Source organism: Pteropus vampyrus, unplaced genomic scaffold (genome assembly GCF_000151845.1).
Source record: "Pteropus vampyrus isolate Shadow unplaced genomic scaffold, Pvam_2.0 Scaffold203, whole genome shotgun sequence".
In the NCBI taxonomy this organism is placed as follows: domain Eukaryota; kingdom Metazoa; phylum Chordata; class Mammalia; order Chiroptera; family Pteropodidae; genus Pteropus; species Pteropus vampyrus.
Window position 1 is genome coordinate 921,248 of NW_011888984.1, and position 26,296 is coordinate 947,543.

The 26,296-nt window shown below is 50.2% G+C and overlaps 1 protein-coding gene across 1 annotated transcript; it reads right to left on the reverse strand.

The window, feature by feature from the left end:
• Positions 1–97: 97 nt before the first annotated feature.
• SAMD4B (sterile alpha motif domain containing 4B) lies at positions 98–25,260 on the reverse strand. The gene is made up of 13 exons (XM_011372242.2): positions 25,191–25,260; positions 22,556–22,958; positions 12,698–13,168; positions 8,548–8,787; positions 8,167–8,276; positions 7,921–8,007; positions 6,870–7,212; positions 6,054–6,139; positions 5,468–5,586; positions 4,724–4,922; positions 4,427–4,550; positions 2,521–2,604; positions 98–2,310 (listed from the first exon to the last, which is right to left on the reverse strand). The coding sequence occupies exons 2-13, from the start codon at positions 22,749–22,751 to the stop codon at positions 2,282–2,284; spliced, it is 2,088 nt and encodes a 695-aa protein (XP_011370544.1). The 5' UTR covers positions 22,752–22,958; positions 25,191–25,260; the 3' UTR covers positions 98–2,281.
• Positions 25,261–26,296: the final 1,036 nt, after the last annotated feature.

Genomic DNA, 26,296 nt, shown 5'->3' on the forward strand with positions numbered 1-26,296 from the left:
CCCCCATCCCAGGCACTCAGTGGCTTCAGCTTAAGGGATAGAAGCAAAGGCCACAGAGACAGGACCCATTAGGTTTTTCAATGAAACAGAGCATAACAAAGGTCAGAATCCTTTTTTTTTTTTTTTTTTTCCAAAATAAGCCCAGACCATTAAACAAGTGAAACTCCAACAAATAAGTCTTCTTCAACAGCGAGAAAAACTGTACAGTTACTCAAAGCTGATTCTGCCAGTGGGGCTGGGGATAGAAGGGAGGGTGAGATCATGGCAAGGGCGGGGCGGGGGGGGGGGGGCTGGGGAGGGGCTGGAGCAGGAGAGGGCCAGGGTCCTGCCCATCAGAGTGGGGCCGCCTGCGTCCTGCACACTCTGCTGTCAGGTGGGGAGAGGGGGAAGCTCTTGCCTCCCATTGTGTTGGGGGGGGGGTGTCCCTCACCACCTACCAGTGCCAGGCAGAGCCAGCTCACTCTGATGGATAATGAGCAAGACAGGACTGGCTGGGAGGAGGTGAGGGTCCTATAAGAGGGACACCCTGCTGAGTCCAACCGATGTGGCCCCTGTCTATCCCACTTCCCGGGGCTAGTGGGAGGGGACTGGAGAAGCCCTGGGAGTTTGAGGGGAATGAGCAAAGGCACAGAAACATGGAGGGGCCGGGGTGGGGGACTTGCATAGGTTGATGAGTGTGCAAGAGGTACATAAATAAACCTGACACCCCACCCAGCCCGGCACTGGGAGAGGAGGTGGGGACCTGGAGTAGGTCCCCAGGGCTACACCACCCCCTGGCTTCCTCCCCCTCCCTGGGCTCAGAGCTGAGGGAGGTCCAGACCAGGAGGGCAGGGGCAAGAAGGTCAGGGGAATGGGGTGAGTGCGGGGAGGGCGGTGGTTTTAAAATTTTTTTTTTTTTTGGTTTTTTTGTTTTTTCCCAACATTTTGTATCTTTAATAACATACACAATGGTTACCAGCCATATTCATAACAAAAGTTATTCATAAAATGTATCTAAAAATAACATTTTTTTTTCCTTTTCGGTGTGAAAAGCTTGAGAATGTCCCAGTGGGGGGGGGGGTTGAGGGAGAAAAGGGGGTTGGAATAGGGGACCCTGGCTGCCCCACAACCTGAACCCCCAAATCCCTTCCCTCCACCTCGGCCGCAGCACAACCCTGCAGTACGAACAGGGACCAGAGGGTCTGTATAACTTGGGCTGGGACAAGTCTCTGGGTTATGCTATAGTGTTTCACTTAATGAGGTCATGACATAATGGGGGGTGAGGGAAGGGTGAAAGAAAAGAGGGTGGGGAAAGAAACCAAAAACCAAACCACCCCCTTTCCCTTATTCCTCACCCCCAAGTCTTTCAGCAACCAGACCTGGGAGTGGAGAAGGGTGTGTGTTGGTGGAAGGAGGGACGTTAAGGCAACAGACTTCCTGACCTCACTGGCTGCCCTGGCTCCCCACCTTGGATCTCTGCATCTGGGGAGCCAGGGCTGGGGGCAGGGGGGAGTAGGGAAGGGCTAGGGGGTTTGGAGGAGGGGGCTCTGCCCCTCTCCCCTCGTAAATTCAGGCTTCCCCTGCCACTTTCTTGGCTCAGAGAGAGGCCTGGGGATTCTAAAAATGAGAGGGAATGATGAGAGAAAAACCGTTAAGAACTATATAAATATGTATCTTAAATAGGTCTAAGAAATTAATTGTAGAGAACCTCTGATAAACAGGGCGAAAGGAGGCGAGTGAGAGGAGGGTGGCTCCTGTCCTCGGGGAATGATGGGGAAGGGGGAGGAGAAGGTGGCGGGGAGAGGCTCGTCTCCTCACCTGCTGCCTTCTCCTTAGCGCCTCTCAAATGACATTCAGGAGGGCAGGTTTTCTATCCTGCTTGTCTCTTCCTAAATGTCAGATGTTTCTGAGCAGGCCCCACAGGATCATGGGTCAGTGAGTCTCTGGGGGAGGCTGCTCCCTTGGGAGGGGCAGGTGGCGGGCTGTCTGGAGGAGGCAGGGGTGGGATGGGACAAGGAGGGAGACAGAGGGAAGGAGAGGGCAGGCAGGCTGGCCAGTTCCTGCCCCCTTTATTCTGGCTGCCCCCTATCTCCCCGGCCTCAGCAGAGATCCCTCAACGGGCCTGGGGGTGAGCAAGGCGTGTGCCAATGTTAAACAAAAGTTAAAAGGGTGAGAGAGTAGAAAAATATTAGAATGTATAGCTGAGCCAGCCCACCCTCTCGCTGTCGTGGAGAAGCCCGTTGGGGGTTGGCCCCCGCCCGCCGCCCAGGGAGCTTATGGGTGCGCTGGGCTGTGGGTCCCGTCAGATGGTGGAGGTTTTGTCTGTCCCATCTGTGGTGAGAAAGGGAGGAAGGGAGGAAGATCAGGAGCTGGCAGGAGGCTCGGGAGAAGGCACTCAGGTAGACTGTCATCCCAGTCAGGCCCTCCCTGGAGTCCGGCCTCCCCTAGGGACCCCCTAGGGTGACTCTGAGTTGCTCAGTTCAGAGGTGTAGATGCTGCTGGGTAGGTGGGAGCAGGGTCAGGAAAAGAGAAAATGCTCACCACCCAAGGCGTGTTCTGTCATGCTCAGACACAGAGACTCCAGATTGGGATTGATCTCCAGGTCAGGCCCAGGGACCGGGCAGTCTGGGTGGGAGAGAGTGGAGGTGGTGAGCAGGACTGGACTGGGGTGAACAGTAGAGCCAGGAAGACAAAGAACCGGATGGGACGGCATGGGCGAGAGGCTGAGAGGGATGAGGAGGGAGGGAAAGGGAGAGACAGAAACAGAGCACGGGAGACATGCACACACTCGGATAGAAGGTGTGACTGGGCAGAGATGAAAGAGACAGGCCCAGGTGTGTCACAAAGCAGGCAGAGGCAGCAATGGCAAAGGGAGAGGCTTGGCAACACAGAGAAAGCCTGATCTGGAGACAGAGTGATGTGAAGCTGAGGGGGCTTCCTGGAGGCCACACAAAAGCTGACTATTTTGGACACACTACATGTTGCGTTGAGCACAGTCTGGGCATCTGCTGTGGGAGCTGGGCAGCCGCGTGCTCCTTGACTGATGACCTGCTCTGTACGTGCTACAGAAGCTTAAGCAGAACTCTTCCTTCCCCACTTGGACTTGCTCCTACAGGCAAAATTCTATCTGCACAGGCCAGGCAGTCAGGGCAAGTCAGGATGGCAGCCACAGGGCTTATCCTCAAACTGACTCTCAAAAGGGCCTCCTGTTCTAGAGTCTGGGAAACAGCCCACCTCCTTGGGCAGACTTAAACCCACCCCGCACTGCTTAAAACCTTTCCTGGGCTCCTCACTCCTGTCAGGAATAAATCTGAGCTTTTAATTTGGTTTAGAAGACCCCGCTCCCACATTCAGCTTTACCTCTCATCAGGGTTCATCCCCTCTGAACCCTGAGCTCAGGCCATGTCAGACCATCTGTCTGTTCTTAACGAAAAGAATGTTTAACCTTGGGCAAGTCACCTCTTTGAGTCTCAGATTTGTGACTGATCAAATGAGAACATCATCAGTGCCCTCACATGTGCAGTTTGGGAGGGTTTGATCTGACGGTGCAGGGAAGCTGCCTGATAGCCTAGTACACAGCATTCTGGTCAAAAGAACTGTTCTTTTTTGCTCCCGCAGTTTGTCTATCCAGTCTTTTAACATCATTTACAGATGCCTGCCACAGGCCAAACCCTGTACTAGGATGAACAAGACGATCTCCTGCCTTCAACAGGTGGCAGTCTGCATAATCTCATAAATTAAGAATCCCTACTGATTTGGCAGTTTATGACACAGAGAGCTTAGGGTCACCTGCATATCTAAGATCTCTCCAGAGGCAGCTCATTCTAGACCAGCCTTATGTGCTTCTGCAGCCTTGGTGCCTAGCAACGGGGGCCTGGCACGGGGCAGAGGACATCATCTCTAGTCACTGAGCAAAGTAGGGCTAGTGCTTCTCCACCCTCTTCTTTCTGTCCACTTGGCCCTCATTCTGATCTGCCATTTCTAGGCTGGCCCTGTGAGCAGAGGGAAAACTTCAAACACCCTCTAGCATAAAACCTGACCCAAGAACTGAAGTCTATTGGTTCCTGCCTGGTCGCCTGGCTTCTGAAAGAATGTCGGTGGACTGATAGGCAGGACTCCCCTCCATTCGAATGCTTTGACTCTCTGATCCCCTCAACTCCTGCCAATGAGATGGTGACAGAGACCAACATATATACTAAGATTACGACATAGGAAGGGAGAGAGGTGGACACACAAGAGGGAGAGGAGATAAAAGAAGGCAGAACCTGAGAGAGAAGACTGAAATGGGGGTGGGGAAGAGTACAAGAAAAGCCGCTCTGCAGGGAGATGGGTGCAGAGTGGTGGGAAGTATGGGGAGAGGTGCTGGAGCGTATGAGACCCAAAAGAGAAGAGCAAGGCCAGCTAAGGGTGTTGCGGAGGCAGAGTCCCAATAATTGGGGTACCTTACCTGGAGGGAACATGAGAATGGCCTGGGGTGACGAGTGGACTGGGAGCGAGTGGGTGCGCTGCACAGAGCTGCGGCTCTGGCTGGGCATGCTGTTGCTGCCTCCGGGGTTGGCGAACCACAAGTTCTGCAAAGCACATGGGGAGAGAGAAAGCAGATGAGCAGGGAAGAGGCCCAGGAGTGGTGGAGCTGGCGAGAGAGCTCCACCCTTCTAAGTCAGACCCAGATGCAATGACACGGACCCCACGCACCGCCACCCCAACCCCAGGAGCGCCAGGCTCTCGGGTTCCAGCTACGTACCTGTCGGCCCTGACCCCCAAGGCTGGGGCTGGTGAGGGCATGTCGGGGGGAGATGCCCCCAATGCCTGAGGGGCTCAGAAGCCCCATCCTGCCGGGAGGAAGGGCCCGGGGAGGCAATGGGAACTGCCGCTGGGTCCGCCGGGCCACGCCCATCCCCACAGAGCCAGCTATGGGGAGCGAGTTGGAGCCAAACGCCCAGCTGGGAGAGAGCAGAAGGCAGTGTGTCAGTTTAGGTGGATGGGGCCCATGTGTCCACCCCTTCCTCACCTCCCTCCCACAATCACAGTGGGCAAGACAGAACACAGGACTGCTCTGAGCAAGGATTCCCTAAGTCCCTGCATTACACATCTCTCTCCTTCAGCCCAAGAGTACCCCAAGGTTGGAGATGGGGAATGTCCCTCACACCCACACAAAGCAGTTCTAACTTTAATACTCAGGTGTGACATTTGTTACTCGTTTGAGGTGAGAAGGGCCTTCAGAACCCTCTGCACACAGGTGAGGAGAACAAGGGACAAGCAAGGGGCCTGCTATCAAGACATAAGCTGTTTTTCGAGCTCAGGACCGTATTCCAGTGGTAAGAACACCCTGATTTGCTGGGAAGTCTTCACTCAGTGATGTGTGTAAGTCGCCCAGTGATTGAATGAGTACCACTAGATTCCCAGCCCAGAATGCAATCACCCCTCTAAGTACTCGCAGTCAACCAGCAGAGGAGGGACGGCCCGCGTGCCCTGGCGGCCCACCCACCCTTTCTGCTGCCGGTAGTTCTGCATCTCCAGTGCAGCTTTGCGCGGGAAGGTCCGGAGGAGCTTCAGCACTTGCTGTTTCCAGGACAGCAGCCGTTTCTTCTGTGTCTCCGTGAAAGCCTAGAATTAGGGAAGTGAAGCAGGGAGAGGGGGTGCTTCTTTCAGATCTGCCTTCCGTTTATTTGCTCAAATATTGATCGACTGCCTGCCCTGTGCCAGGCCATGCTGGGACGGAGAGGTGACCTGTGCACGTGGAGCTTACAGTTTAGCTGGGGAGAAGATACACATGCGATCATAACTGACGAGCGCGGTGAGGGAGAAGTACAGGAGGCACGAGAAACCGGATCTAGTATGAGGGGCCAGTGGTGGGGGTGGGGGGGACTTGTTTAGAAGAGAAGGAACATTGTACAAAGACTCCAAGAAGGATAGCTCAGGGCATCCACTGAACCCCCAACTGGTGAGATGAAGGCTGGAGAGGCGGGCAGGAGCCAGGTAGGACCCTGCTGGCCACATAAGGAACACTGGTTCTGATTCTGAGAGTGATGGGGCCACTTTTCCCTTCTTGGGAGCTCTAGAGAAGGTCTCACCTCATGAGTCAGGCACTTTTCGATGAGCTGGAGGTAACTAGTGATGTTTTCCTCGTCTGGTCGGGACACCAGCAGCTGGGTGCACACTGGGGGACATGGGAAAGGGTGGGGGTTAGCCCCCAAGATGATGTCTGCCACAGGAGGAGGGACAGGAAACTTAAACTTGGGCTAGACGAGTACTAGCTACGTGCCAAGCATGGCTTATCGTGAAGATATATAAAGTGCCCACCACAGTGCCTGGCAAAAGACAAATATGAAGTCGATGATACCTTTTCTCCTTGTAACTTTTCAAAATGGCCACGTTAATGACAATAAAACAATGTCATTAACGTGGCCATTTTTAGCCTGAGGAACCTGAGGCTCAGCGAGGTTGAGTCACCTGGCCCAGGTCACGGCTAAAAGGATCTAGACCTCAAGTAGAAATTCTGCGATGCCATGCTGCCTTAAAAGAAGGCTGAGCTCGTTCAGAGCTTCACCACACCCATCCTGTGGACTTCAGTCCCCTCTGAGACCACCAATGGATTCTCCTTATCTTTTTACCCGGCACTGGTATGCAGTTCCCGCCGACTTAAGTCTTGTCTTCTTCTCAGGCTGAAGACACTTTGAGGGTAAGAGCTGTCTCCCATCACCAGCCTGGACACACCTAAGGGCACGGCCCTTGCCACCCTCACTCTCAGTTGCTCTGTATGGTGTTCTAGTCCCAAGGATGCTTTAAAAAGCTCTGCTTCCACCATTGAACTGGAATTTGATTCCTAATGTCTAGGTTCACTTTGCTCCTTACCCCGGAACTTCCTGCTGGGCCCTGGGTGGTCTCACCTTTGCCCATCACCCGTGTAAACTGGCTGGGGATGTCTCCGTCGGCGACGGGAGCCGGGGCTGGCTCACTGCCATCAGTGGGAGCCGGAGCTGGTGGAGGTGGGTAGCTCTCTGCAGCTGAAGGGTCCTTGGCCTCAGTGCCCTTGTCTGTGCTGGTGTGAGCCAGGGGAGGCTCAGCACCTGGCAGCAGTGACTCCCCTCGGCCCCCATCCTTGGCAGTAGGGGCGGTGGCGGCGGCGGCAGCCACAGTGGCCTGGAGGACACTGTAGGCCTTGATAGGGGTGATGATGATCTGCTGCAGCTCTTGCAGAGCGTTTCGCAGATTCCCTCCTTCCAGCACGTCCTGGGTGGGGAAGACACGGCTAGGTTCACATGCCAACCCCACATTTATGTAGAAGGACTACATAAACGAGGTCAGACAGGGCTTGGAGAGGGCTAGCGGGATCCTGGGTTCCAGCACAGAGAAGGCAGGTAAAGGCACCACAAGCTCATATATATTTACAAACACACATTCGAATACACACGTTCCCTCTTTCAAGGTGGAGCCCCATGGAGCTCAGGAGAAGGTGGTCTCATGCTAGGGCCTTAGGGTCTCGCCAAGGATGGAACCAGTGATCTGGACTACGACGCCGAGAGCGGAGAAAAACCAGAAGGCAAGTGGCAGGGGAAGGGGAAAAGGAATGCAAATCGAGGCAGATATAGAAGGAGAATGAGTAGATGAGAAACCAACCAATGGAAAGAGATCGTGCACACAGGGAGACACTCTGCCCTATTGGAAAGGCCAGTCAGAAATGGAAAAGCGAAAGAGAGAAGAGGCTGAGTCAACAGAGCCTGGAGACACACACCAGTACAGACAGGGAGGGGGGTCTCTTAGCCACAGGCAAGTGAGCCCTGTGATCTGACTTGCACTTGGTCCCCCGAGCCTGGCTCGCTAGGGCTGGGGCGGTCCCAAGGGGAGGTTGCATGGGTAGCAAGGATGACCCAGAGCCTTCAATCTTCTGGTACCGTAGGCAACCAGCTGACCTTAAAGACGAAGATATCAGGTGCTCACCTTCTCCAAGGATTTAAGGACACTCTGCCTCTCACGCAACTTTTGGATGCTCAGGGCTATCTTGTGGCGGGCACCTTTGGTGACATTCTGTGGTAGGGCAAAAGGAGACAGGAAACTAGAAATGGGAGGTTGAGGTACTTGGGGTATCCCAACAAGGCCCAAAGAGATGGAGGCAGCTCAGGCTGCAAGGGTAGTGTCAAAATGGTGCTGTCCCCAATCCTGCCCTGATGGTCCCCTTAGCTTTACCTGAGACTCCAGGTGCTGCTCAGTCAGTGTCATCATCTCCTCGTAGCTCATCTGTGAGAAGAGGGCTGCATACTTGTGCAAACGGAGGCTCTTGAGCCACGAGGGCACATCTGTGGAGAAGGAGGGAGGGTGTAAGGTCAGCAGTTTGTTCCATCAGTTACCTAGGTGTCCTTGCTTTCTTGTCAGACTGGAGTGTCTGAGGGTGGGGGCTATCTACTCCCCTCAGACTTGTCCCCTTCTCTGGGAGAGGGGTCAACGGGGGGTGGGGGTGGGGGGTGAGGGGAGACGGGTCAGGCTGGGTAGCAGCTGCAAGCTTCCTGTCCTCTAAGATCTGCAGAAGCCTCTGGAGGAGGGTCTTAGTGATGCCCTCCCCTGTTGTACCTTTCATGCCACTGCCATCCTCCTGGAAAGTGTTCCGGCTGGAGCCCTGCTCCTCCGTCTGTTCACTGCCAGAGGAGGCCACGCTGCTCTGGGGTGAGAGGGGTGCGTGGTCGGATGTGGTGAAAGCAGCTCGGGCCCCGAGCTCCTCCGGACTCGGCCACTCACCAGGAGCCTGGGGGCTCGTGGGAATGAGTGACATGGAGCGCTTCAGCGGGCTGGGGTGGATTTGGCAAGGGAGACCTGGCCAGAGGGGGAGAGAGGCAAGATGTCAAGCTTGGGGATCTGACCACAGGAGACCATGCTCCTCAGCCAGTGCCACGGATGGCAGCTCAGCCCCAGAAGCCGACAAGGAGAAGGGATCCTGGCGTCTGAAGGGAACCACCTACCAGATACTGCTCATTCCCTTGCTTCTCCACCCCACATGCCCAACCCATCAGCAAGCTGTCAGCCACTTCTCTGGACCTCTCCACTTCCTCTGCTGGCACCACGGGTCTGAGCAATTCCCTAGCCGGAATTACTGCAAAAGCCTCCTCACTGCCTCCTTGCCTTCTTTCTTGCCTCCTATACTCCACTCACTTCACAGCAGCCATACTGATCCTTCTAAAAATGTAAAATCTGACCGAGTCAGTCCCTGCTTAAATCTTACCTGTGGCTTCCTTTCAAGCTAAGAAAATACAAACTCTTACAAGGCCCTGCAGGACCTGGGCCCCGCTCGCCTCAGACCTCTTATCGCTTACAACTTGCCCTCTTGTTTAAACCTTTCGTGCCTTTGCCCCCATCTCCGTTTACTCAGGCTTGTTCCAGCCTCAGGACTTTTGCACTTGCTCTTTCTTTTTGTCCTGATCTTGGCAGCTGGCTCCCTCAAGGTCTCATCTCAGCAAGCATCACCTCTTCCAAGGCCTTCCTTGACACTTCAGTCTGAAGTAGTTGTCCCTGCCAATCTTCGTTACTCTATCGCATTACTGTCTTATCTATCTTATGACACTTATCTCAACTGGAAATGATCTTATCTCGTTATTTACTTGTTTATTAACTATATGCCCCTGCTGCAATAGAAGATCTCTGACAGAAGTGACCTGTCCTGTCCTAGACATCATGGTATCCCCAGCAAATACAATGGGGCCTGGAGCAGAGGCTTTTCTTCAGAAGTACTTGTAAAGTAACGAGTGAAACACATAAACTGCTTCCTCAACATCCCTGTCTTTGGGCTTCACCACATCCCATAGATTTTTCCTGGACTGAGCCCAAATCTAGACCCTCTTCCACAGGACGTTTCACTCCATCCATCCTATTTGCTGAGGTAGGAAGAAGGCTCCAACTTGATTTTTAGCCATTCTCAGGACAGGGGAGTTTCTCTCAGCTTCCAGACCTTCGTAGATGCTATTTCCTCTGCCTAGTGCACTGCTCTTCCACTCTTATCTGCCACCCACTTCAGCCTTCACTCCTTCCTCTGCATTCCCTGGGCCCCCGCACTGCTGCCATCTCAAGCCCAGCACTTACTGCCCTTTTCACTAGCCTGCTTCTCACACTGGACTCGGGCTCATCGAGCCTGCCTAATCATTTCTGCATCCCCAGGATCAGGAGCAGAGCATGATGCACAGGAGCCCTCAAAGTTTCCTGGAGGCCAAAAGGAGGACAACTGTGATCCTAAGGGTGCTAACGGGGCCTCTGAGCTTAACAAAGGGAACCCAGAGTACCCCAAATCAAAGAAAAAGGAAACAAAACCAAAAGTCTCAGCCTAGCTAGGTGAGACCATCAAGGCCCAGGGAACTGAAGCCCTTTGCCCAGGGGAGTGGGGAAGCAGAGGCAGAAGACAACCAGCTTTGTTTTTGATGGAAAGGCTGGGATTCTGGTGGTGATCCACTGACGTCAGCCCAGTGAGGAGGACCAGCCTGGTACAGATCCCAAAGTACTTTCCCTCATCTGTGACAATATCTATGCTCCTAGCCAGGAAGTCACCTGAGGGAAAGGACAGTACAGTGACCTGCCCCCGAAGGCCAGCCTCTGCCCCTGCCCGTGACCTCAGAGGTCCTCTGCTCAGGGCTCCTTCCAAGCCTCTGAACGCCAGATGATGATGGCACACTCTGGGTCCTGGGAGGCAGGGGAACCCTCAACACGGGCCCTTTTATGCCTGTCTTGGTGCCTCTGGTCTCCTCCTTCCTCCCTTCTCAGCCAAGAAGGAGGCAAGCAAGGCTGAGAGGCCAGGAAATTATCCTGATTAGAATGATCCTGAAGTTCCTGAGGAGCCCTGCTTGGTCCCACATGGGTGGAGGCCGACCACAGCATGAGAACTATAAAAACAGAAATGCCCGCCAGAGATCCAGGGCCTCGCACTCTCCAAGAAACCCTGGTCTGTCCTTGGCAGCACCCCAAACCCACTCTGTCTGCCCTTTTAGGCCAATCCTTGCTCCTCATTCAAAAATATTTTAATGGTTTCCTGTTTCCTGCAACTGCTTGAAATTGAAAAGATTCATCTTATCCTTCAAGGCCCCCCAGAATGTGGCCCCAACATACTGAGATCTGGGAGTCAAGACACATCTGAGTTTAAATCCTGGTTCTGCCACCTATTAGCTGAATGACTTCATTTGTCCCCTGCCTCTATTTCCATGTGAAGTCCTTGTTGGCACAGGGTAAACACGTATGTTTGCTACTGCTATATCTCATTTAAATCCTTGCACCTCTCCAGCCCAGTGAGGAGGACCAGCCTGGATCTGTCTGTATATTGTCCCCTCCAATGTGCCATCCCTATGGCTTCAATTCATGCTGTGCCTTCCATTTGGAATGCCCAATTCCCTTCTCTCTTCTAGTTCAAATCCCCTATCCGACAGTGCTGCAGCTTGGTCCTGCAGTAGCTGCTGTCCTCATTGTGGAGAGGAAGGAATGTGTAAGTATCTGCCCTTTGATGAGGTCCGGGCCTCTTTGGGAGGGTCACTTGTAGGCGGAGGCTGTATCACATAGTAGTTAAGAGTATGAACTGTGGAGCCAGTCTGCCTGGATTTAAATTCTAGCTACGCCACTTTGGACAAGTGACATTTCTGTGACTCAGTCAATGAATTTATAGGTACAAAGTTCTCAGGAACAGTTCTTGGCAAAGATTAAATGCTCAATATATTTTAGCTACATTTATCATTATTACCATATACTCCAAACTAATGGTATGAGTTGAGAATATATAGTAATAATGATAAATCTAGCTAAAATATATTGAGTGTCAACATTTCAAAAACTCATTGAAGTACCAGTTCCCCCTGCTCACCCCAGCTCCTAGGGTGCACACTAAGACAGCCCTTTCAAAACTGCTTAGTTGGAGGCTGGTGTAGTGGTCAGAGGCAGGTTCTAGCAGCAGACTGCCTGGGTCTGAACCCTGGCCAGTTCCACCACTTGTTCCATGTGTGACCTTGAAAACATGACTTCACTTCAGTCTCAGTGTCCTCATCAGTAGAATGGGGCTAATAATGATATGGTTGTGATGAGGAGTAAATGAGATCATGCGTGAAAAGTGCTTATACGAGAATATCCGGCACACTCTATGCACAACAACGTTACTACTACTAATGCCTTTCAGTGTGAGTTGCATCTAATACACACAGGCTTACAAACATAGATTTCTCACAAACAACCCTTTAAGCGGAGGCAAGATACAAAAATCCAGAAATGTCTGAGCTGGAAGGGACTTCAGATTGTGGTCATTAACTCAATGCCTTCAGAGGCCAGGCAGGTATCAGATATGTCCAATGGCAGGGCGGTGGGGGCGGAGGCTGACTGGGAAATACGTGTAGGGTCTAAAGGAGTGACTAGGAGTAAACTCCATCTTACTGTTGCCACAGGAATACAGTTCTTGAGCTACTAGATCTTTTGACTTTTCAAAAAAAGCTGAAATGTGGATTTTTAGGGGGGAAATTCCTGATTCCTTATATCACCAAATTTATTTAAAAACACAACAAAAAGTCAAAGTTTTGTTGAGTTTGACAATAAAACATGCCTGTGGGTCCGATATGGCTCTGGGAATGCCAATTCAGAATCTCTGCACTGCCTCATAAAGCTGAGGCCCAGAGGTTATGTGACTTGCATAGGGCCACACAGGAAGTAAAGGGAGCCTGACCCTTTTTAAGTGGGCATGGCCTCCTGGGACACTCCCCTTTCCTCTCACCTGCATTGGCGTTGCTCCCAATACTGTTGATGGCTGGTGGCACCGAGCTGGGTGGGTGGAAGGGCACATGTCCATTTTCCCGGGGTGGCTTGTCCTGCCAGCCTGGCCCTGCATCCCCAGGACCCAGCTCTGCAGGGCCTCCCCATTCATCTGAGCCCTGGCGTGAGTGGTAAGTGGGCTCGGGCCGGGTGCGGAAGCCGCTAGCCAGCCGCTCTTCCAGGTGACTCAGCCAGAGGGCCAGCGAGTTGCGGTCCTCCAATGTGGTGGCGGGGTGGATGAGGGCGTAAGAGAGCAGCTGGCGGCTTTCCTCTATGAAGGCGTTGCTCTCGATCGAGTAGGCCAGCACTTTCTGCAGCAGCCTCATGTACTCCGACTTGGCCTCTGTGTTTCGTGGCTGAAGCAGGGGCAGGTGGGACAGCAGGAGGGATACCACCTTCTCTTTGGACTCCTGCTGCCACTGGCTGACGATGGCTAGAGGGGATGAGAGGGAATGTCAGGGGAGCCAAGGTGGCAGACTCCTATAAACCCAGGAGAGGTGCTGACAGCCTGTTCCCTCAGCTCCAATCCACTCTCCCTTCTTTCATGACCCCCAACTTTGATCCTCAAACACTGCTTCCAGAGTAATTTTTCCTGTTTCCATCGCTCCTACCCTCAAAAACATGCTGTGGCTCCCAATGGCCAAACTTGCTACTCTAGAATGCGAGCTTCCTCTGCTGTCTCCAGATCTACTCTTCTTGTTGTACCCCGCCCGTTATTTTCATGGCCTCTACCCGCTTCCTCTAGCAAAACAGCCTCGTTCCTGAAGAGGGAGGATAGCAGAATATGTGGTTGGCAGCTTGGGCTCTGCAATCAGATAGTTAGGACCTCCCAACTTATTAGCTGAACCTTGGGCAAGTCACCCTGAACTTCACCTAGCACTGATCTCCTCACCCGAAAAACTTTGGAGATAATTACAGTACCCAATTCAGTGTTGCTTTAAGATTCAAGTAGCTAATAGAGAATGGAAAGTGGCCTGGCATATAGAACATATTTAATAAATAGTCATTATTTTTTTTAACTGTTCTCTCTGCCTCTATATTCTCCCCACTCCAACCCGTCCCATAAACCCAGATGGATTTATCTTCCCAAAGCACACCAAGACATCATGTTCCTAACCAGGAGCTTACAGTGGTAACCAGTACCCACAGACTCAAGTTTTTGTCCGACATCGCCATCATTTACAGGGTACTCTACCCCCGCTTCTCCTCCAGATAAAGACTAGGCTCAGAATATCCCTATCTTCTGCGGGGCTCTCTCCATGCCACATTCATCCAAGCTTCCACACTCAGGCTGAGATTCAAGGCTTTAGCCCCCTTCCTCCTGCCCAAATTCTAGGTCTTTTATAACTGCCTAAACCTGCCCGCCTCTAGGAGGCCTCCCCTGGCTACTCCATGCCATAGGGATCTAGTGACGTCTCCTTCTAATCCCACGGTCTGAGGGCCTGATTCTGTCCTGTGGAGATGAGCCAGGTTTCCTCTCTTGATCCAGAAGGGAGCTTCCCAAGAATAAGGTCCCAGGCTGATTACATAAAGGAAGCCTTGGGAGGTACTGTTACAGGTCTGTCTTCCTTGAAAAACTTGTTACCCATCTCATGGCCAGCTCAGTGGAGTAGAGAATGGGGGGTTATGCTGACAAGGCAAAGGAAAGGGACAAAGAATACCAACGCTTGAGAAAAGAAACAGTGATCAAGGACTGGGGCCAACTCTGCCTTCACTCTTGGGCAACTGAGCTGATACCTGTCACCAGGGTGACAATTTGCAAACACCTAATGAAGAAGCTGTTCTGAGAGATGAGCTATTAATCTATTGGTGAGGTTGTGGAAAAGGTCAAAGGAGCTGGCTCTAACTGTCAGAGCTAGGACCCCAGAGGGGTAGGTGATGAAAAAGAATAGGCAGAGATGTGGCTTAGGTCCCTCTTCTCCCACTTACTGACCATGTGATATGACTCTGGGCAAACGTGATTAATTCACTGAGCTCTACTTTCTCTGTCTATAATGTGGGGCTCAAAATCAGTCCTGCCTAACATGGCTGCTATGAATTAAGTAAAACCATAGCACAAAATAGAGCACAAAGTAAGTGCTGTATCTAGCCTCACAAGTATGATATTTCTTACCATGGCACCTTCCTTTAAAATACCCACATAGATGATGATGATGATGATGATGATGATGATGATGATGATGATGATGATTTATGCCTACAGCACCTAGTCTTCTTAGGTGGTCTCCCATCCAAGTACTAACCAGGCTCAACCCCACAGATTTTAAAGGCACAAGCCATCTCCCGGCCCAGGAAACAGAGAGGCTGGGAATGGCCAGGTACATAAGAGCCTCAGAATTCTAGGCATCTGGATTTCAAGTGAGCCCTGATCTGGATCCTTCTGTATTTGATGATGTTTCAACCCAACTTCCTTAGGGCTTAAGATTCCAAAGACCTCTGGTCTCTTTGGCCCACACTGCAGACCAACACCTGACCCCTGGGAGCCTTGCAAAAATACCTGAGATATACCCTTTTGCACCTCTCCTTCTTTTAATGAACTCTCTGAAATCTATGGCCTAGGAATTCACATAAAATTCTAATTCTCCTTAAATATGTAGCTCTATGAAAACGACCCACACACATCTCCCAACTCCTGGCCACGGAACTGCATGATTTCTTGGCCTGAGCCTCTCTGCTCCAACCTTCCTAGAAAACCCTTGCTGCAGTGCCCAGTGTTTCATCTATTCAGTCAGAGTCATTGGTTCATGCTCTGCCCATAAGTACTGGCCCAAACAGAAAAGTAATCCCCCCATTATCCATGGGAGTATGTTCCAAGACCCTCAGTGGATGCCTGAAACTGTGGATAGTACCAAACTCTATATATACTATTTTTCCTATATGTACACATCTGTGATAAAGTTTTACTTATAAATTAGGCACAGTAAGATTAACAACAGAACAACTGTAACAATATACTGCAATAAAAGTTATGTGAATGTGGTCTCTCTCTCTCAAAATATCTCATAACTGATATGATAAAAGAGATGGCTACTGAGTGTCTACGCAAATGCGTAGCATATACAATGTGGATACGCTGGACAAAGGGATGGATTGGGATGGTTCAAGATTTCATCATACTACTCAGAATGGCACATGATTTAAAACTTATGAATTGTTTATTTCTGGAATATTCCATTTAATATTTTCAAACTGTGGTTGATTGTGGGTAACTGAAACCATGTAAAGCACAAGCGTGGATAAGGCGGGGACTACTGTACTATAAAATAATTGTAACAAGGGACAGTACTTATCGAGCATTTACTAGGCACCAGACACTATGCTACAAACATGATTGTTTTTCATCCTCACCTCAACCCTGTTTTAGCATCCCTATCTTGCAGATGAGGAAATAGATTTGGAAAGGTAAAGTAACTTCCCCAAAGTGACAGAGCCAAGATCTGAACCCAGGTCCGTCTGGAGGAACTTCACCCACAAACCTCTACTATCTCTCCAACGCCAAGTCTCTTCTGCCCCCTGTCCCTGGTTTTCCAGATTCCCTTCAGGACCTGCAAGATTAGGTTAGGAAATCTTATCCCTTCCATCTACTTTCTCGTGAACCAGCTCCTCATGACCAGGAAGCTGTCTCTTGGGTCATCTCCATGTCTAAGGATCTTTCTCAGGTGAGACGGGCCTTCCCAACTTCAGATAGCCTTCACCTTTCCCGCCCTTCCACCTCCCTATGGCGCTAGATCACATGGGAAGGAACCCCCTGATATCCCACTTCCCTGTCTTACTGCCCGAGTTTTTAGTTCTTGATGATAACATAGTGATTAAAATTAAGGACAGAAAGTCAAGGACTCGCATCCCAGCTGTCGTGCAGTTGCATGGACAATACGCATCCTCCTCTGTAAAAGACGGATTTAAGGGCTGCTGAGAGGATTTGGGGAAACAGTGCATGGAAAGCACCTGACAGAGTCTGCCCAGAGTAAGCGCTCGGTATGTGGCTCAATGCCTGGCATCTGCCTCCCTTCTCCAGCAGTGAGCCTATCCCTTCGGCCCTATCCTGATGTCCATCATTGCTGGTTAGGCCTTGCAGGATAGCCAGAAGCATCTTAGAAAGAGAGAAGCCTTGTCTAGTCCCTCCCCCACTCAAGTACTGCCAGGACCCTAGGACGGAGGGACACAGTATTGCCAGGGGATGTGACAGAACAGCCCCAAGGGCTGGGCTCAGTGAAGGACCTTGTTCTAGTCTGGAGAAAGGAGAGAGTGGTTTTGGAAGAATGGAGGCCAACCCTAGGGAAATGTGTGTGTTCTATGTCTGTGCAGTGGTGTGGTGGGGAAGGCGGGCCTCCCATGACTGGGAAGCATCGCTGAACACTGGAACTTGTCCAAGGAATTTGTGCAGCCTCAGGCCCCTTGGGGTGAGCCCAGCTGGGGCTGCAGATGACGGGTGGGGATGGAACTTCTAGTTTCCTGCCCAGATCAGGAAAGTCTGGCCCAGAGCTGAGGCACAGCAGGGGCCCATTGAATACCTGCACAATTGGACCCAGATGATTCCCTGGAAGGTAGTGGTGTTTATGTGTACACAATGTGCCTTCTCTAGGACCCCCGGACCTCAGGTCATTCTGTTTCGTGTCTTACCAGACTGCACAAGTTCAACAGGCAAACTTGCCTGGATCCAAAATCCAGCTCTGCCTCCATGACCTAAATCAACATAATTGTGGGCCAGTCCTTCAACCTCTCTGACCCTTGGCCTCTTCTTCTGTACAATGGGGGTAGTAAAAGCCCCTTTGTCATAAAATAGTTGTAAAGAGTCAATAGGACAATCATGTACAGCACCTGTGTTAAGTGGTCCATGCATTTTAACTATTATTGCTGTTCCTGGTTGAAGACCTAGGGCCCACACTGTTTTGGGGCTGGGGGAGCAATTCACAGAGGACATATCTAGGGCTCCCCCTTAAGATTCTCGACAAGGGTAGGGGAATTTCACACAGTTATTTACCAAAAACAGACATGTCTCTGGTTCCTCTGAGCTAGAGGCACAACGAGCAATGATGAAATTCTGGAGGCGGGTGAATGGGATGGGAGCTGGGGACTGCTGTGATGCCAAGGGCTACTTCTCACCAATCTGCAAAACTGTAGTCCACAGGCATGGAGAGGATGAGGGAGACTGTGCACATGAGTGCCCTTCTTGGCCAGGTGACCAGAGCTAAGTAGGTCATGACCCTAGGTCCTGACAAATCACAGGAGCCAAATATATCTTGGAGCGTGCCATAGAGCAAACTCATTTCTATGTGCTAGGCTGCTGCAACAATCATGGCAGCCTCAAGGCACCCGTCGGAGGGGCTGGGGTTTGGCTGAGAACGTGCCCTTCTCTGCCTCATTCCAGCTCATACAAATATGGGGGAGGGCCAGGGGCTTACATTTTTGATGAACTGTGTCAGTAGAGCTTGAAAGGGGAGGGTGGAGGCATCAGAACTGAGCTCTGGTGACTCACTCGGCCCCCTCCTGACCTCAGTTTCCTCACCCAGATTCAGTGAGCCAGAGAGGGAGGGGCTTAAGCCTGCTGGATACAGGGACTCTGACTCAAGAGGACAGGAGGAAAGAAATATAGGAAACGTGGCCCAGGAAGTTATAGGACCAGGGAGGGAAGGGGAGTTCAGCTTCCCTGGCTCTACCTTTCTTGTCCTAGTCAGTAGAGGGAAAAAAAAGAGACAGGATTATTGTTATATCTTCAAATGGGCAGGGAAGACAGCACCGGGAGAAAGAACAAGGATGACGACAAGGGAAAAGCTGGGGCTTCTCCATGCCTGATTCAAGGTGTTGTCTCAGGTTCTGCTTCCATGAAACCAAAGCTGGCTGTGTGGGTTGGGGACTTCTATACACCCTCCCAGCTACTTGAGAAGAAAGGGTAACCCAGACCAGAGCCCCTTTCCACAGTCCCCACTCGCCACAGGTCACATGACAGTACCCTCACCACCTTCCTGGGCCCACCCAGAATCAGTGTCGACATCAAGGCAAGTGGTTCTCCACTGAATGCACACAAGAGCCAACTAGGGAGCTTTAAAAAAACATCAGAATCTCTGGGGATAAGACCCAGATCTCAGGTTCTTTTTATAAAGTATCTGGGTGATTCTGATATGAAGCCAGAGTTGGAACCCACTTGCCTAGATCAAGCCCTCTGCATTCCCCAACCTTTCTGAGAAGTAGGTGGGCAGCTCTGACCCAAACCTGAGCCCAGGGTTACTCTGGGAGAACTGGAGGAAGTAGCAGAGTTGGGTAGGTGAGACATGGAGTACAAACCCAGAGAAAGGCAGAGGACCTGCCTCACTGTTCAGCCCTCCTGGCCTGAAGGGATCCGAAAAGCTGAAGAACTTTAGACCCTGTAACAGGCAGCTTTTAACAAGGAACCGGTGGACTGACTGAACTCAAGATTTGGTTTGTGGGGGAAGTTTGCATCATGGTGGGGAGAAGGGACAGATTATCTGAGGGGTTCATCCCATAAAATATTAAGAACTTCTGCTTCAGAAGAATATGCTGGGCCCCCAAAGTAATATGCGTGGCTGTAATTCTGCCTTCTTCGGCATTCTCTCTCACAGCCCGAGAGATACTGGGAGAGTGAGAGATACTGGGAGAGCATCTAGAACCATCCAGATGTGAAGCCTCAGGCCCGAGAAGGGTGGGGCAGGTCTCAGGAGGTGTTAGTGGCAGAGCTGGATAGAGAACTACTGGGTGTCCCGATCCCTATTATGTCCTATGACAAGTGAATCATCCAGCAGGGCATCACCTTTCAAACTGCCTGGTCAAGAGCAGAAGCTGGGTACTTGTTCCCAGACCCAACCCCTCAGGATTCTAATTTAGTAGGTTTGGGTAAGGGGCCCAGGAATCTGGATTTTAATAGTCGTCTCCTTCTCTACCAGGTGATTCTGCCAATGATACAAATATGAGAAACACAAGAGAATGGGAAGGCCATAATGAACAGAGAAGGAGAAACAGAGGATGCACAGCCCCTTCCATGAGGCAGGCCCCCAAGCCCAGGAAGTATCTCCCTCCACAAATAAGGCGGGGTGGCTGCTCTACTTGTGGGTGGGAGCAAGTCGGGAGACAAAGGCCTCCTTAGTATTAGAGCCCTTCTATCTATCAGGAAAGAAGCATTCAAGGCCCTAGAGAATTTCTCTCCAGTCATGCTAATCCTGGCAGGTTTCCTGCTGACTCAGGAATATACCATGGCACTTCCTCATGTCTCATTGTAAGTTTACCCTACCTCTCCATCTAAGTATCAGCTTGTTATAGTCTCACCATCTGACATGGGACTGTGGATAAAGACCTTGATTCATATATTTTCATTAGTCAATTCATTCCATAGCAATTCTCAACCCTGGCTAGGCATCGCCTCCAACATACCAATGCAAACTATCTGGGTGTTTTTGGTATAATGTGTACCATGTCTTTCATGGGCAACGTGGTAACAACAAATACTATAAATGCACATAACTTCAAACTAGGAGTCCCACAGATTCTAGGAACTTATTCTAGAAATACTTAAAGGGTACTCATTATAGCACTGTTTGTAAGAGTGAGGATGAACATCCCATGCGGTAGAGCCTGCTGGTCAAGAGCAAGAGTTTTAAGTCAAATTCTATCTCCACCTCCAACCAGTTCTATGACCCAGGCCAAGTCACTAAACCTCTCCAGACCTGTCTCATTTTCCTCTGTAAAATGAGGAAATAAAAAGACCTACCTTACAAAGCTGCTGTGAGGGTCGAATGAGTAATAAAGGTAAAGCACTACCTGATACATTATAGCTCTATAAACATTACTTATTCCATTAAGCAGCTGTTAATAACAACGAGGTACATGTGTATCTGCCGAATATGGAAATGATCTTTAAGTTATATTGATAAGTGAAAAAAGCGAACTGGTTAATATGCACAGTGTTCTGTGTGTCGAAACAATCAAAACAATGAAAAAGCTGGATGGAGAACATGTATGTGCTCACACATGTGCAGACTATCTCATAAAATGTACACGAACTGGGAACATTCTGGAAGGGAGATCTCACTTTTCATCTTCCATATGGTTTGATTTTATTATAAGTTTTGAAAACCAAAAGCAAAAACAAAATGCCCTAATAAATAAATAAATACGATAAGCACTATTGGTGATGCTGACATATAGCCAAGGTTGGTACCCAGTGCTCATCCAACTGCCTGCTCAGGATGGGGCAGTGGGGATGTGTGACAAAGCTATGTAAGAAACTGGCCTGTCCCAAACAAGCCCCTACTCTAGGGGCAGAGCCATTCTATAACCACAGAACTCCTGCGGTGCTAGAGCAGAGGGGAGCCCTCCCTGGTCGGGAGAGTGGGAGGGGTGTGAAATGGCTGAGCTCTGAGCCTGTTGCAGCTAAGCCGGGTTCTTGCTGCTCATTGTTCACCAGACTGGGACTTAAGCCAGTGTGACTTCTAACCTGAAGAACCATCTTCTCCTACGACCATGGCGCTTCTGTGACTTGTTCATAAAAACTGGGTGAAATAACGGTGACTGGTGCTGTCAGGTAGGCCTGGGGAGATGAGGGAAGCCAGGCAGCTTTGTGGCTCCCCAAATCCCAATCTTAGCAGCCCATGCTGATTTCCTCACCAATATAATGGGGATAATAACAGTACCTATCTCATGGGGTTGTTGTGAGGACTAATGAGTTATTCACAATAAAAACAACAATCAACATTTACTGAGTATTTACTACATGCCAGGCGCTAGTCTCAAAGCTCACAACCACCCTAGAAGGTAAGCACAGGTATCATCTTGATTTTAGAGATGAGGAAACCAAGGCTCAGAAAGGTTAAGTTACTTGGTTACATGGCAAGTGACAAAACTAGAATTCAAACCTAGACAGTCTGACTCTAGAGCCACCGAAGAACAACACTGCTTTCAAAGTCACTGAACAAGTAAAGCCAGTGCTTGGCTTGCTGTAAGGGCTCAGTGTGTGAACTATTATTATAGGGAAAAAGGTGGGAAGGGTCTGGACACACTTTACATGGGGTCCCTGGGTCCCCTCTCCAGCTAGCTTTCAGGTGCACACGACTTGCCCTCTTCTCTGCCCTCCGTCTCTCCTACCTCTCATGGTGGAAACGGCTCTCCATCCAAGCCCGTGGAGGCCCAAAAGTCCAGATTTGCTTCCACAGTGTCCCTAGAGATGGTTCTCTGGCCCGACTCCTATTTATGCCTGGGGCCCTAGGGAGAGGTTCTAGAGAAGTCTGGTTTATCCACCCCAACGCCAATTTCATAAGACACAGAGCACCTCTCTACTGAGTGCTTAGGGAACTGACATGGACTATATTTAAATTTAAAACTCTCTGGAAGCTGTTTATGCTTTAAGTCCAACCTGCCTTTGGGGCGGTGGGGGGCGGGGGCGGGGGTGTATGTGTTTAAATAGTATAAGGTGACTTGTAAATTTCGAAGAGTTCTAAAATTCCCTCCTAGCTCTGATGTCTCGGAACTTGAGAAATGAATTAATGCTCACCTTCCACCCCCGTTTCATAGGTAATGACTTCAGTCTGTTCCTTTCAGCTACCCAGACAAGCCACTCTACATGATCGTCTTTTTGCTTAGGGTAGCTTCCAGTTTGTACTGCCCCCATTCCACACCTGAGGATAGCTGGCAACAAAGCCCCAGGGGACCCATGATGATGACCTGGGAGGTCAGGGATTCCCCACCCACCAATAAGCCTAGAACCCACATTTCTTAGCACCATTGATGGGTGGGCCTCCTCAGCCATCTGACATCTGTTCCTGTTGCAGGTATCCCTCCTGCTGTGCTCCCAACTCTGGGGGTGGAGACTTACCAGCACTGTTGGCTTCCGACTCCAGCAGGTGGATGTCATTGCAGTCCGCCAGTGAGTGTTCCAGGCAGAGCTGCAGGAAGCGGGCCTGGGTGCGGGTGACCCGCTTCAGAAGCGACAACAGGGCCACTGTCTGCTCACACTCATTCCAGCCCTTGAACCAGCCAGCGAGGATGCCCACCTGGTCTCGGAACATCATGGTGCCGGGCCTGGGGCCAGGGTGAGGGGGACGGCGATGGCGAGGGCCAGCGCCGTCACATGGTCTCGGCTCTGGGTTCCTGTTACCTCTCCCCTGAAGGCCAGGGCTTGAGGACGTTGCCTGGCGTGGTGGAAGTAGGTGGTGGGAGGAGGAGGACACTTGCTCACATCGGGGGAGGTCTTGGTCCAGCCACACCTCTCCAGGTTCCTAGAACAGGAAGCAAGGGGGTCAGATAAAATGAAGGGGCTGAAACTAGCCTGGTGAGTGTGTGCTGAGGGGGTAGAAGCCTCATGCCTTTCTTTCTCAGGATCTCCTCTTTGGAATGTGCTGAGCTCCTTGGAGAAAGGTGAAGCCAACACCAGAGGCTAAACCGACTCTCCCTCTAATCTCCCGAACCAGAGAGTTCTTGATTAGAACTCAAGAAACCTACCCCTAGATGAAGAAGATGCTGCCCTTCAGGCCTGCCTGCCATAGGACCAAAGGAAGTAGATTTAAAGCAGAGATTTAAAAGTGAGATTTTTCAAAAATGGGAAATAAGAGGCTGCAAACTGTGGGAAAAAGAATGAATTAATGGAGACCTGGCCCCAAGTGACCTAAGCAGACATGTGACCCCAAGCACATGCCCTGACCTTGCTGGTCTCTGGCAACCTCCTCCGAGAGCCAGACAAAGTGACTGCTCACCTGCTGAAAGGACCCTGTGGACTCTTTATATCATTTCAAGCTAAGACTCACAAAGCCAGAATGTGGGTGGGTGGTAGGGTGGTGACCCCGGCGGAAATCTCAGGTACTTGTGGACAGCTATCTAAGGGTAAGGGCGTGGACAGGGGATTTTTCAAATATCTCCAAAAGGCTCGGGGATCTCACTTCTTCCAATCCAGCTCTCCCACTCTGGAAAAGGCGTGGCTCTGATGTCTAAGACCCTACCTATCTGTACTCTGTAGTGACTCTTTTCCAGCCCTCTTCTTCTTCCCCCAAAGACTAATCTTGACCCAAGTCCTCTTGGTTCGGAAGTCCCCTTGGCTCCCAGAGATCCAAGTGTGTCATCCAGGCACCTAGGAGCCAAGAGGATGTCAACCTGAGAAGGGGACACATCAAAATTCAAAACCTCCCAAGCAGGAAAGTATCCGAATTCCTCTTAGGCAAAAATCACACAGAAGCTGTGTCAACTGGGCGGACAACAGGCCTATTCTTCAGCTGACTGGTTTCTGGACACTACTCCGAAAACTTTTCCTAAGTGTCTGTAGCTCCAGGTCTCCACTCACACTTCCCGTATACCTTTCATGCAACCAGTGCACTTGGCTCCATCCCCAAACCACACTGGGCTCCATCCCCCTGGCTGCCAAGAGCACTGAGAACTCCATACAAAGACCCACTGAACCTCCTGGGTTCAGGTCTTAGGGAGCTACTGCCATCTCCCTGAACTTCTATGCCCTGCTGAGGAGTACCGTGATGTGTACCTGACGATGGCTGTGACTCAATTCGCTGATCCTCTGTGGGACCCTGAACAGGGAAAACTGGCCTGGCTGTCAATCTTTTTGGATATAAGAGGTGTGGGAGAAAATGAACCTTGCTTCGAGTTAAACAGACCCCCGAGATACCTTTTTAAAGGAGAAATCAAATGTTTCCTCCCTGGCTTAATACCCTCCAGTGACTTCCCATTGCACTTAAATGAAACCTACACTAAACCCAAACTTCTTGTCTTGTCCTACAAGGCCCTGCAAGACTCCTGTGGCCTCTCCCTCCTCATCTTGTACCAAGTTCTTTCTTGTTTTCTAGAATCCTCTTCCCCCTGACCTATCCATGGCTGGCTCCTACTTGTCACTTAGGTCTCAGCTTAATGTTACTTCCTCAGAAGGATCTTTCCTGACCAATCTAAAGAGTCCCTCTGTCATTATAGTATGTTAACAGTATTTTATTTCTTCTAGAATTCAACACCCTCAAATATCTTGTTGTTTCTCCCTTCCCACTAAGATGCAAGCTGTACAGTCACTCAGTACTCAGAACAATGACTGCCACATAGAAGGTGCTAATATATATTCGTTCGATGAATGAATGAATAAAAAAGATGAGCAAGGAGAAAGAAAGAAGGAACGGCCCACAAGATGGTAAAGGGTTTTGGAAATCTTGTCCTTAGAGAAAAATTTGAAGGTATTGAGGGAATTTCTCCTGGGGAGGAGGAGACTCAGGAGCAGTGACCGTGAATATCTGAAGGGGTAGCACACAGAAGAGGAACTGGACTTATTTACTCCAGAGCATTAGGGTGATGGCCCTTAGTGAGAAGTGACATGAGATATGAGAAATGTTGACAGTCAAGATGATTTAGTTCTAGTCTTGCCCCAGTCACTGATTCACTCTGATCTTTCAGCCAGTCTGCTTCCCTTCTCTAGAATGTGTGAGATACGGAGCTAGACTGGATTGGACATGACAAATGGCTTTTACCTCACAGGCTAACTCCAATCGATTGGTAGTGGCTGCCTGGAGCACTGTGTTGAGAAGGATCCTGAAGAAATGAAGCAATGGGGAGTGATTAATAAATTGGGGTACACCTCACAGAATGGGATATTATGTAGCTATTAAAAATGTGTTGGATCCTGATAGCAAAATGCAAAATAACCCACAAAACAAAAACCCTGTATCTACATATAGTATTTGATCTTCACCTACTGACCTATAGGGATATCCATAAACTGCATAGCAATATGCACAATATGCCATTTTTATAAAAAGGAAAAGGCACAAACAAAATGCTTATATATCTTATGTACTGTTCACATTGCTAGCCTTGGGGAGGAGGATTAATATTCCCAATACATAACTTTGTACTATTTCATTACTCAGTTACAAGTGAACACATATTACTTCTGTAAAGTTTTGAGCAATTTAATTAAAAAATTTAAGAGTGCACTCTTTTCTTGGCTCAGTGAGAAAGAGTACTATGATTGATGATCCATGTTTGCCCTGGATGCAGGATGGATGAGTGGTGGCTCATGTGCCTGAAAAAAATCAGTTTCCCTTCCCAGCTCCAACATTTTGTGGCTTTTAGTTCCAAGGAGACAGCAGCTGCCTCAACATAAGGAAGAATTTGAAAATAATGTATCTGTCCAAGAATGGAGCTGGCTGCCATGTGAGGAGGTAATAAGCTCTCTGGCTGCTGGAAGTGGTCAAGCGGAGGCTGGATGAACATCCCTAGGGAGTGGGAGGGATTCCTTCACTGGGTGGCAACTCATAAGATAGAAGGACATGTTACTATTTCAGAGGGAACATTTGTGACGGGAAGTCTGATATGCCAATAACATTTATGGCAAAAGTGACCAAATCCAAACAGACCAAAGTGGTGCACTCTTTCCTATAACTTTTATTGGGTTATTTTTCCTAAGCAACAACACTGTGCGCCCCCCAAATAAACTGCTGACTGAACGTTAATCCGGCTTCCTCCTCCAGGCCAAATGCTAGAAGCAAAGCCTTGGGACAGAGCAGGGTCTCAAACATGATGGCTTTACAAGACCAGGTTTTAAACAAGCAGGGTGGTGAAGACTATGGTGGGC